This window comes from Chelonoidis abingdonii, chromosome 2, assembly GCF_003597395.2.
Source record: "Chelonoidis abingdonii isolate Lonesome George chromosome 2, CheloAbing_2.0, whole genome shotgun sequence".
NCBI lineage: Eukaryota > Metazoa > Chordata > Testudines > Testudinidae > Chelonoidis > Chelonoidis abingdonii.
Window position 1 is genome coordinate 261860001 of NC_133770.1, and position 13212 is coordinate 261873212.

The 13212-nt window shown below is 45.2% G+C and overlaps 1 protein-coding gene across 6 annotated transcripts in view; it reads left to right on the forward strand.

The window, feature by feature from the left end:
- VPS13B (vacuolar protein sorting 13 homolog B) overlaps nt 1-13212 on the forward strand; it is a 996761-nt gene that overhangs the window by 174152 nt on the left and 809397 nt on the right. For all 6 annotated transcript variants that reach the window (XM_075063129.1, XM_075063127.1, XM_075063131.1 and 3 more), the window contains exons 8-10: nt 4752-5020; nt 7869-7964; nt 8328-8450. In XM_075063129.1, the coding sequence (XP_074919230.1) occupies nt 4752-5020; nt 7869-7964; nt 8328-8450 (488 nt within the window). The remainder of the gene's footprint in view (nt 1-4751; nt 5021-7868; nt 7965-8327; nt 8451-13212) is intronic.

The window sequence follows — 13212 nt, forward strand, 5'->3', positions numbered from 1 at the left end:
TGCTCGGGGTGTGGAGCGCAAGTATATGGTTCCCTCGAAGGGATATGAGTATCTATACGTCCATCTGCCCCCATGTTCCCTCATCGTTCAAATCTGTGAACGAGAGGGACGACATGGACAAGAAGCTCCGGCCCCGAAATCTCGGGAGGCGCGGCGTATGGACCTGCTCGGCCGTAAGGTCTATTCCACTGGAGCGTTGGCAGTGCGGGTTTCAAACCCAACAAGCCCTGCTCAGCCCCTAGCATATAATACCTGGGAGGCGGCGGTTAAATTTAGGGATGCTTCTCCACAAGACGCTCGGCAAGAGTTCACCGCCCTCCTGGACGAAGGCAGAAGGGTCGCGCGCACTGCACGGCAGGCGTCTTTGGACGCAGCTGGACTCGGCCGCTAGGTCTATCGCTCCGGAGTCACTATGTGCCGCATCTCCTGGCTACAGGTCTCTGGTCTCCCTCCGGAACTCAGCCACAATCCAGGCCTTCCGTTCGAGGGCCAGGGCCTATTTTCTGAAAAGACAGACCCGCGCCTGCAAAGTCTTAAGGACAACACGGTCATTATGCATGCCCTCGGGATGCACACGCCTGTAACGCAGCGTGTCCGTTCAGGCCGCAACAACAGCGCAGGCCCTTCCGCAGCCCAGACAAAGGCAGGACTTTGCCAGGAGACGTAACAGAAGCAGCAGGCGTCGACACTCTGGCAAACCACGGGGGCCAACTCAAGGTCCCTCCAACCATCCCCGGTCCGAAGCCGTCCTTTTGAAGGTGCGCCCGGGGGCGCTGTACCAGTTCTTTTCCATGGATCCATCCCCTCCCTTTTCCAGCCGTCTCTCGTTTCTCCCTCCCGGCGTGGCGCCAGCTTACTACGGACCGTTGGGTCCTCCGCACGCTGTGGCTTGGGTACCACCTGCAGTTTGCTTCGTGCCCGCCCTCGCCCGCCCTCCGCCTCCTTCCTCGTCCTCTTCAGGGACCCTTCTCACGAGCAAATCCTCCTACAAGAGGTTGCAACGCTCCTCGGCAAGAGAGCCGTGGAGAGGGTGTGAAGGACGAGACGGGAAAGGGGTTCTACTCCCGTACTTTCTGATCCCCAAGCCAAGGGAGGTCTCCGTCCCATCCTCGATCTCCGCGGACTCAACAGATACCTACTCAAGTTGAAGTTCCGCATGGTTTCCTTGGGGACCATTATTCCTTCCGGATCCCGGAGACTGGTACGCGCACCCTCGACCATGCAGGACGCCTATTTCCATATCTCCATCTTTCCGCCCCATCGCAGATTCCTCCGCTTCCTTGTCAGCGGCAGGCACTATCAATTCATGGTCCTCCGTTCGGACTCTCCACGGCCCGAGAGTGTTCACCAAGTGCATGGCCGTAGTCGTCGCCTTTCTCCGTCACAGTCGGGTACACGTGTTCCCCTACCTCGACGACTGGCTTATCCGGGGGCCTTCGCAGGATCGAGTCCAAGAACACGTCCAGGTGGTCAGCCACCTTTTTTCCCACCTCGGGCTGCTACTCAATGTGGAGAAGTCCACTCTATCCCCTACTCAGAGGATAGAGTTCATCGGAGCCGTTCTGGACTCTACTATAGCCGGGCGGTCCTTTCTCCAGCGCGGTTCCAGACGCTATCAGCCATCATCTGCGGCTTGCAGTCGGCACCTCTGACCTCCCTGCGCACTTGCCTGACGGTGTTGGGGCACATGGCAGCCTGCACTTTCGTCACGGCGCACGCCCGACTCCGCCTCCGGCCCTACAATCCTGGCTCATCCCTCAGCTTCGGTCGGCCAGGCGCACGTTGGACACGGTGGTCACGATTCCACAAGGGCGCTCCTCTCCCTCCAATGGTGGCTGGATCAGTCCGTCGTATGTGCGGGGCTTCCATTTCATCAGCCCCAGCCCTCGCTGTCCTGACGACGGGACGCGTCAGATTTGGTGGTGGGCTCACCTAGGGACCCTCCGGACCAGGGGCGCTGGTCTCCTCCCGAGCTCGCTTGCATATCATCATCCGGGAGTTGAGAGCGGTCCGCCTGGCTTGTCTCGCGTTTCGTCGTCAGATCCAGGGCCGCGTGTCTCGATGACAGAACAAGGAGTAATGGTCTCAAGTTGCAGTGGGGGAGGTTGAGGTTGGATATTAGGAAAACTTTTTCAATAGGAGGATGGTGAAGCACTGGAATGAGTTACCTAGGGTGGTGATGGAATCTCCTTCCTTAGAGGTTTTTAAGGTTAGGTTTGATAAAGCCCTGGGTAGGATGATTTAGTTGGGGATTGGTCCTGCTTTGAGCAGGGGGTTGGACTAGATGACCTACTGAGGTGTGTCTTCCAACCGTAATATTCTATGATTCTGTGACTTTGAACCTCTTTCCACACAGGACTTAACTCCCTTGATCTCATCTGAATTAATTCTTCTTCACTTAATTTCTGTCCTTTTCCTTTTATCAGAGCTTGAAAAAAATGACTTAATATCCACTAACCAGGGAGAAAAAATCCCGTGCTGCCTTGTCCTCTCAAATCCACTTTCTGCAATTTAATATGGATGAAACAGTTATGTATGGTTTATAGTCCTGTCTATATTTAATTGTAAGTTATTATAAATGAATGTCATATTAAAACTTTGCAGTTGTAACTTACTACAGCTCTTGTTTTTGTATACCATGTTTCTCTTTTTGGCTTCCCTCTGCTCCTCTCCATCCCACCTCATCTTTTTTGAGCTGTGGGACTTTTGAAGACTTTGGAAGATAGCACTGCATTTATTTACATGGCACTCCTATTTGCAAGGTGATCTGCACAACCATAAGGATTAAAACCTTTTATTTAAATGGCAACTCAAATTTGCAGGAGTTGATGGTACTCAACTCGGAAAAGCTTTCTAATAACTTAAGAAGAGTGCTTTTTCCAGCCTTGCTTTTTATTATCTCTTTTCTTTCTACTCTTTGTTTTATTCCTACATTTCATGCTGTGTTGATTCCTTCCTCTTTTTCCCCACTTATATCTTTCGTGATGTTGCCTCTTTCCCTCAAACCTGGAGAGTTCTCTTTCTTCCTAAAAATCAGGTCACTTGATATCTTTAGATTTTTTTTCAAAATTAACTTATTTTGTTATCTTTCTATTGCTGAGCTCTAATCCAGGGCCTTCTGTTGACCTTTTTCCTTACCCTTTCTCAAAATAAATATCCAGACCCATAAGATACGTGAATATACAACATAAAAAAATCACAATAATTTGTTGTATCCCTTGCTCCTTGTCCGGTTCCTCCTCTTTCTTTGGTCAATTATTTTAATTTCTTGTATGTCTAATTTAAATTTTCACTTGTTTTATGATAGTGACTGTTTCTCCCTCGCCATGAAGCACCATGCCCACATGTAGTGATAATATGTAGGCAACATTATACTGTAAATATATTCAGGCTGTTTGTCAGTAACTAAGATGGCCACCTCTGCTTCTCACTACGTGAGTTGTAAGAGAGAAATTCCAAAATTTAGATTCGGTGGAGAGGAGGAAAGAGAATCCTACAGAAAAGAATTAAAATGGGTGTATGAAATGGGAAATTATTTCAAAATAAAAAAAAAATTAAAAATACTTTTCAATTCATTTTCCTCCTTCACACTCAGTTCTATTCCATTGAAGTCACTGCATGAACATTGGTGGGAGTAAGATCATACCAATCTTATTTACTTTAATACCTGTTGTCTTTTTTCCTTTCTGGTCAACGGGGCTTTTGTTCCTAGAATATATGACTTATGTTGTTTAGTTTGTGTTTTTATTATTTGTCAGAGAAGTCGTCTCTCAGTTCATTTTGAAACAGCCATCAGCCGTTAACTTTAGTGTTTTTCCATGATGATCATGATTATTCTTTATTTGTTTTTCTGTTGCGCCTTGAGTTTAGGGCCCTATTGAGTTAGGAGCAGACATGGAAAAATAGTAACCTTCTTGTCCCAAAGAGTTTACTATCTAAGTTTTTTATCTCATAAACAGGAAGGACTTTCAAGTTGTCATTAAAATCATGCGTACCCTGAAGGGCAGAGAAAAAAGCAGTAAATAGAAAAATAATGTGATGCATTAAGCCCCGAATTAGGAGGAAAAGGGACCAAAATAAAGGCCAACATAATTCTTTGACATTAAGTTAAAAGTTGTTCTGTGCTAAAACTGGATGCTGTTTTTGAGTGTTGTGAATTATATGGTGGAGATGCAGTACACATCTCTGAAAATAAGGGGTTGTTGTATAATTGAGATAAAGTTTATTTATAGGGTAGCAATCACCATAGTATACAGGCATCAGCATATGACTATGTTAAACTTTCATTGCTGGGAGTTTTAAAAACAAAGCTTTCCTCTGACTTTTTATAAAAATTGAACTTTAAAGTTGTAAGATTGCCTTAATGATATTTGGTTTGAAACTTCAAGAATAGCCTCAGTGAGGGAGAACTGAATGTGACTGAGAAACATGTACCATAGAGAAAAACGCTTGAAGTCCATAGCATTTCTGTAATCATAAGGGAAAATATCGGTGAAAGTCATCAGAGCTCAGATTTGATACCTTAAAATCTAAAAATAAATATATATATATTTTTAGGCGCTTAGGAAGCCTTAGCAGGAAGCTTTTATTTATAAAAATGTGTATTGGTATTAATCAGACCAGAAACAAGAGAATGGTGTGTGAAACTTACCCAGATAACTGCTTACATATTATAATTGTGGACATTGCATAAAAGAAGAGCCTTTAATCATTGTTGAGTTGAAATTTGATTTATATTTTTGTATCAAAAGGTGTAGAAGATGAAACAGGTTCAGATATGCAATATTCTACCCAGTATATTAACCAAGAACCCTACATGCGTCAAGATGATGATCAGCAGCAGGGATGGGTTTCCTGGGCCTGGTCTTTTGTTCCTGCTATTGTGAATTATGATGATGGAGATGATGACTATACTGGAACAGAAGGTGGAACAATACTGCATCAGCAGAAATCCCAGGCCCTTAAGGATCCTATTGTTTCTATTGGGTTTTACTGCACAAAGGCAACTGTGACTTTCAAGGTAAGTACATCTCTACATTATCGTTTAATAATTGTTTTGCTGAGCAATAAATTAATGTGTTAGATTTCAGTGTATGGTTATTTATCTTTTTAGTAAAGAGAGGAAAAGCTTACATTGCTGAAAATACGAAGCAATTGTAAAGTTTTATTCTTCATTAAACAATTTGCAGTTAACTTGGGTTTGTGAGATGACTGATACAAAATTTAATTCAGTGAAAAAAAAATCTAATTCTGAAGAGAAACCATTTTAATTTAGCACTAAATAGATAAAAAACTTGAAAGAAATAAAAAGTTCTTAATACCAAAGAGTATCCATGAACATTTATTTTAGTATTGGCTTCTGAGTCTACGTGACGTTTTTGCAAATTCACTTGATTTCTTGTAAAAGTACTTTTGCTGATACAGCAATTTGATACTGGCTGGAGTTATTTTCTTTACTGTGTAATAATAGGTAGAACTGGACCTGTTACTCTGGAACATCCAAAATTAAAGTAAATTTTAGTTGACATTGGGAGTCACCTTAGGAACAGTAAAGTAAGAAATCACACGTGCGTGCGCACACACACACATTGAGATTTGTATAATCTCAAATAATAAATAAATAGATCTCTGCTTATTCGTGTTATGCGTTTTCAGAAAGCAATACTGGGCAGTCATTGATTTTATGTAATTTTGTTAACTTAATTAGTGATAAAACACTAAGATTTACTGACAGGAATTAACTTGATAAAACCCGGGGGCTAGTTTAGCAAAGTATTTAAACACGTGCCGAATTTTATGTTCATGATTAGCCCGACCAAAGACTACTGATGAGTTTATAATTAGGCACATGTTGAATAAAGGCCAGAATGCTTTAGAGCAGGAAAAGACAGGATGGTGGAAAATCTGCATTTTAAAAAGACATGTTGCTGAATAGGGCTTAAAGTTTCAACCACTTCAGCTCTGACAGTTGCTAATTATTTGACACTTTAATATGATGTAAGAATGTAAATAATTTTATTTAAAGGATTTATTAGGTACTTGAAACATATCTTCATGTCTTCTGTTTAGTTAAAAATGTTAATTAATATGAGTGGAAGAAAATATGGAACTTTCCCATGATTTTCACTTACCTTGTTTTGTTTAAAAGAATGGGAGTTGTAATTTTTTAAAAATCGCAGTTGGAACTCAAACAGTTTTGCCTTGTTTTGTATCCCATATGCAGTATTGAATCTTGGTTCTACAGCCCTTGCTCACATGAGAAATCCTACTGAAGTCATTGGACCTATTTACATCAGTGGTTCTCAACCTTTCCAGCCTACTGTACCCCTGTCAGGAGCTTGATTGGTCCTGTGTACCCCAAGTTTCACCTCATTTAAAAACTACTTGCTTCCCAAATTGGATATTAAAATGCAAAAGTATCACAACACACTATTAAAATACAAAAGTGTCACAGCACACTATTACTGAAAAATTGCTTACTTTCTCATTTTGTGCATATGAAATTTTAGTTTCTACTGACTTTGCTAGTGCTCTTTATGTAGCCAGTTGTAAAACTAGGCAAATTTGATGAGTTGGTGTCCCCCCAGAAGACTTCTGCATATCTTCATGGATATGCGTACCCCTGGTTGAGAACCACTGATTTACGTGAGCAAGGGTTGCAGGATTGGGCCTCTTAATGTTGCGTTAATAGGCTTGTGCATTTAATCTTAGGATGTGGTAAAAATTACTTATAAGTTATGGCATCTTGCATTTTATATTTTTAGAAAGTAAAGTGTTATATGAGAGCAGTATGGTGACATTTAGGAGGAAAACATTATAATCCATTGTTCTGCTTGCATGCAAAGAATGTATGGAATTAATTTGTGGTTCATATTTTGGTCAAAAAATAAGGTCAAGTTTCTGCATTAGCATTTAGAACAGTTGATACCATTCCAGCTAAAAAATCATGCCAAATTAAATGTAGCATTTTTCTAATAATGTTGAAAATTGTTCTTGTAATGTCTGAGTTCTTTTAATCAATTAATTGCTTTTCCTCCACAATAATTGCACACAGCTGAACGGTGATCTTTTTTTTTAAATTTTATTTATTTATTTATTTATTTTAAACCAATTTTACTTGAGCTTTTGGATTACAGAATTTTGCTTAGAAATGGCAACCATTTCTACACACTCTTGCAAATAACTAAGTAATGAGAGCCGGTGTGTATTATATAAAAATTAAAACTTGAATTATTAATTTCAGCAGATGAAACTATAAAAATGCAAAACGAAGAAAAGTTGTACTAAAACTTCATATAATATTGTTTAACTTTTTCCATTGCATGATTTACAGTTTTAAAGTTTTGATAAATATCTAAGTATTTAGAGCATAGAAAATATAATTTAATGGAGTTTTATTTTAAAATAACATGATAAAAAAGATATGTAGGTATGATTCAAGTTCATAAAGTTTTCTTTAATGTTATTTATGCTGTGAATTATTTACTATGCAGCATAAATGTTTTAATAAGTTTATGGATTTTTAGAGCAGTTTATAAACTGGCATGTGTATTGCAGCTGCATATCTGTTACTTTACTTTTTATACAATGTTGATATAAAAAGAGAAGCTAAATAAAAATACTAAACTGTTTAAAACTTTCTTAGCAGTACTTGAGATTAAATTGGCATATTTCAGCTAGAAGTTCGTGTATTCTAATATGGGTAATATGTTACAGCTGTTTTTACTGCACCTGTTTCCTGCCTAATAATAAATTTTGGCCTATACTAACGTTTAATTTGTCTTCATCAATTCTTATAGTAATGACAGATTACTGCTATTTAATGCTAATATTGGCTAATATAAGGTGTTTATCATATTATTTCATAGCTTACTGAAATGCAAGCTGAAAGTAGTTATTATAGCCCTCAGAAAGTAAAATCCAAAGAAGTTATACTTTGGGAGCAAGAAGGAACCACAGTTGAGGTAATGTTCCATTACGACTAAATTTTTCAGGTTATAGTAAATGTCTTGGCAAATTGATGTATAATAAATATTTTTCATCAGTTAAATATTTTGAAATGGCAGTTAATATTTGGTTTTACATTTCTATTTTTTTAATAAAGTAATTCCTATTCTCTGTTACTACAAACTTAGAACACCATAGTACTAAGATTTGGTAAGAGTGTACTTCTAAAAATTTATTTATTGAATTAATTTCTTGATTAATTAAAAACTACACTTGTAAAGCTTACCATATAATATATTTAAATTTTCTCTGCTTTTTCTATATTTTAATATCTTCATTTGTATAGTACTTATTGTCATATAATGTTTTTCCTCCAATAGGCCCTTATGATGGGAGAGCCTTTCTTTGACTGCCAAATAGGTTTTGTTGGTTGCCAAGCTATGTGTCTTAAAGGAATTATGGGAATTAAAGACTTTGAAGAGAATGTGAACAGAAGTGATTCGGTAAGTTTATTAGAAATACTGCTGATTGTTAAATACAGCAATGTTGTTGTGCTTTATTGATTTAAAATATTAAAAATATGTAATTTTCTTAACTGTGGCGAAGAGTACAGTGTCACAGGAATCCAGTGTTTAATGGTATAGTATGTATAACTGGCATGATTTGGGGGAACTGTCTCACTCAGAGAGAAAGGATGCTGTAAAGTTACTGAACCATAGAAGCTATACACTTATTTCTTAGTAATGCAGTTCCCTGTACATTTATTTGCCAAGGGTTTCTGATTTAATAATCTTACGGCTTCTAATACATTGCAGCTACACAGCACCTTCCATGTGAATATTTCTAAATGTTTTTCAGAGATAGTTATTTTTCAACAAACATGCCATGTATGATTGTATTGAATCCTGGCTGCTACCCTCTGAACTCCCTATCCTTCTCCCTGCAACAGCCGTGGTTGTTCTTTGAGTGCTTGCTCATGTGCACAGTTGTCTGAGATTTTTGCCTTAGCGGTATCTGATGGGCTGGCTCTGATGTCCTGTGTAGTACTGTGCTATGCCTTGGTATATTAGGTGCTGCTGACCCTACGCCCTCTCAGTTCCTTCTTACCACCCATGGCGGTTGGACGGAGCGTCTTTTTCCCTTGCCTAGCAGATGGTCAGCAGTTTTCTCCCTTTCTTCAAGTTTTTAGGGTCTTGTAAATAGTTCATTTACAGTAGTTAGTTAGTAAAGTAATTGTTAAATACTGTAATTAGTAAGTTAGAGTCCTGGTGAGGACTTTGCCCCAGGTGAGGCATGCCTTGATCTCTGGGTTTTAAGCCCTGTTCTGACAGTAACAGGCCTATACCTATTAGTGCCCCCATAGCAGCTGCCTGAAGTGCTTGGGGGAATCACATGTGAAGGACAAGTGTTGCATCTGTAAGAACTTTCATCCCAGAATAAAGAAAGAGTGTAACATCCGTTTGAGGGCCTTTCTCATTGAGGCTGCCTTCTGCCCAGCCTTGGAGCGGTCCTGGTTGGACTTGACTCCTACCACTTCAGCCTTGGTGCGCAGTGCTTCTCTAGCACTGCTGCACTTTGCTGGTGCCCAAAAAGAAGTCAAAGAAGCATGGCTCCCCGGCACCGGGCAAGAAAGGCCAAGGGGCATCGGGTAAAGGACCTAGTTTTGGTCACTTGCCAACCTTGGAGCTACATGGGGGTGCCTCCCTGATGGGGCCCCCTAGCTCCCCGAGAGAGCCTCCACTGACTCCAGAGAGTGGTAGGGGACCAGATTCATAGCGGGGCCAATGCCTTCCCAGGCCCTCCTGGTGCCCAGAGAGCAAAGGACTCTTCCAGTGCAGTCAGCACTGCATGCTGCAGTGGACCCGGAAAAGGTTCCCCACAAGAACAAGTTAGCCATAATAACCCCACAGAGGGCAAGTGAACACCCCTGGTCTCCAGAGCAGAGGCAGCGCTCCCTGTCACTGCACCCCAGGTCTCCGCAACAGTACTGGTCACCGGTTCTACGTTTTACATAGCAGACACCGCTCTCCCAAGCTCCACCCTCTCAGTGAGGTTCACCCGGAGGGAGGCATTGATCACTGTATGGCTGGCACTGGTCATCCTCCCACCAACTGTCTCCACAACATGGGTTGCCATCACCTAGACCATGGGAATGTTCTCTGACACGATACCGATCTGCCTGCTCCCGGCATCAGTCCGCCTATTTAAGACATCGTTCACCCACAGTGATGGTTAGCTGCCGGACTCAGGCATTGATGGCCCCACCGTGGTCACCAGAAGGGGATTCCTCTGGCCTGGTAAGGGAGTTCAGCCTATCACCGAGGCATCACCGGTGCGACTGGGCACCTGAGATGCATCAATGCCGTCCTGGCAGCACGGCACAGTGACTATACTGGAATGCCTGGGGCATTCTGGTTATGCTGATGCCCCCTTTGCACCAGTCTTCAGTCGCCACTTCGGAAAAGCAACCGGCGGTGCCAGGCTCAGTGCGTGAAACGCAATCGGACGCTGCTGTGGAGGAGTGAGTGCGAACCCCGAAATCCTCTTTCCCCCATGGGGATCGATGACCCGGGCCCTCCCCTGGTGTTTCAGTCGTTGTCATGCTCTCCAGGTGAAGCTGTGGTGGGGCCCTCTCAAGCTAGCCCATGGAGGATTTCAAGGAGCACTAGGGCCTGCTCTGAAGGGTGGCCACTGGAGTTTGAGGAGATGGTGGAGAAGTCGGACATCTTCCGGTGCATGATGGGGTGTTAAAGATACCCAAAACCCTCTTACAAACTCCATCTTCAGTCCCACTCACCTCCAAGAGAACTAAAAAGAAATATTTCGTCCCAGCCAAGGGTTTCGAATGCTTGTACACTCACCCGCCTCTAGGGTCACTGGTTGTTCTTCTTCGAGTGCTTGCTCATATCCATTCCAGTAGGTGTGTGCGCGCCGCGTGCACGTTCGTCGGAGACTTTTACCCTAGCAACACTCGGTGGGCCGGCAGGGCGCCCCCTGGAAGTGGCCACCGTCATGGCAGTGATATATAGCCCTGCCGGCCCGACCGCTCCTCAGTTCTTCTTACCACCCGTGTCGGTCGTTGGAACTGTGGAGCACAAGACTATTGTTCTCCACTCCTAGCATTCACTCGTATCTCTCTGATTTTTGATATTAGTTGAATTTAAATAGTAGTTAGTAGTTAGTTTTCGTCTTTAGTAGTTGTTTGTAATTAGTAGTAGGGATCGCGGCTTAGCCTGTCCCTACCCGCGGTACCGGCTCATGCCTGGGTCGCCGGGCTTCAAACCTGCCTAGCCTGCCGCCGACCGATGCCACAGGCCACCCGCACGATTCTTGCCTGAAGTGTCTGGCGAATCCCATCTGACAGACAGATGCAAGATTGTAGGCATCAAGTCCCGGACCAAAAAAGAGAGGGACAGGACGCTCGCCTTAAACGTTGCTCATGGAGGGGCAGCCTCACTCCACCGTCCTCCGGCACCGGCCCGCGGCACCGGAACAAGCGCCTCCTCGGCACCGCATCATGCGCCCTCGAAGAAGACACTCACCAGTCTCGGCCCACAAACTCCGCTCGGCACCACTCGCACTCTCCGAGAGGCAAGAACTGTAAGCCTCCTGCGGCCACTACACCAGCCGCAGTCAGAGCGCTTACCCACAACAGGATGCCCGGGCACCTACTCCGCGCAGCCTCGAGGTCTTGTGGACCCGTGTTCCAGCCTCGGAAAGGCCGTCGAGTCCGGTGCCCATTGTCTCCCGGCGCGTGCCGTGGTTAGCTTATTGTGCCTTCGACCCGGAGCTTCTCAGTCCGCTGAGACCTCATTGCGATGACGGAGCCTGAGCTGCCTCGACCCCGCATCCGCCGTGCGGGTCCCACAATCTCTGGGCAAGCCGGCCCGTGAGACTTCTTCACCTGGCACCGTGGACTTCGTTCCAGGTCGAGGTCACGCAGACGGTCCGGTCTCACCATCGCCCGGCCGCGGCCGCTCGCAGTCCTGGTACGTTGCTCCAAGTACCGGACGTTACTCACGGACCGCTCACATCCCGATGTGCCGTCAAGGCATTACCGGCGCCGTTCCAGATCTCGGACCGCTCCGGCACCGCACGTCTCGGAGCCGGTCCCGGCACGGAGGCTTCCCGCACCATTCGACCTCCAGGCACCGCACATCCCACAGCCGATCTCGGCACGGAGGCTCCCGGACCGTCTGACCTCCTGGCACCGCGCTGGTAGTAGGTCCCGGTCGCATTCGCGGACCGGCACCGGGGGACTCCAGGTACCGCTCCCCGGCACCACGCAGACGGACTCAACTGGCCGTAGGAGATGATCCTCTCACACTCTCGGCCCGCCTTGGCGCACTCCTCGCCAACCATTCCGTTTCCTCCCATGCCGACTCGGCATTTTATTGGGATTCGGCACTCAAGGACCTCAGCCATGGCCCTTTTGGACTCCGTGGGGCTTACCACCAGAGCAGGGGCGTCACCAGCCACCGCCTCGCTCCGTTCCCTCTGACACAAAGGCACCTGAGTCCACGGTGAGCAGACCACCTCCCAGAAACTAGTGGGCAGCTCCCAGCCCGGACACGGCTCACCACTGAACAAGCCGTAGAGCCCCACTGGCCAGATCTCTTCAAGACTCTTTGGTCCCGGAGTCTCGTCCTCTTCTTCCCCGGACGCGAGCTGTGGCAGGAAATCTACATCAGGGCCACCGCCTATCGACCTCAGGCTCACCAGGACCTCATGCCGGTTGCTTTAAAATATAGACTTACCCGTAGAGGAGTCCTGAGGTGGATGACCCAGTGGTCAGTATCCTCTCGGCGGGAGACCCCAACACACGTAGCGCTTCCCCTTCATTCGTGCATCAGGCACAAGCCGCACAATCTGGCAGACCCCGGCTTCGGTGCCTCCCACGGCTTAAAGGGGTTGAGCGCAATACATGGCCCGTCACAGGGTACGAATACCTCTAGTCCACCCCCGCCTGCTCGTTGGTTGAGGTCCAATCAGTCAACGAGACGAGAGAAGCCATGGCCAACAAGCCCCTGCGCCCAAGTCTAAGGAGGCCGAGCGCATGGACCTTCGGCGGCAGGAAGATCTAATTCTGCTGGGGTCTCTCAGCTCAGAGTCGCCGTCAACAGGCCTACTGAGCCGTTACAACTTCCACACTTGGAGCAGTGGGAAAAATTACTGAGCTTCTCCACAGGACTCCGCCAGGAGTTCTCGGCGCTCCTACAGGAAGGAAAAAAGGTGGCGAGGACCTCCCTTCAGGCCTCTGTATGA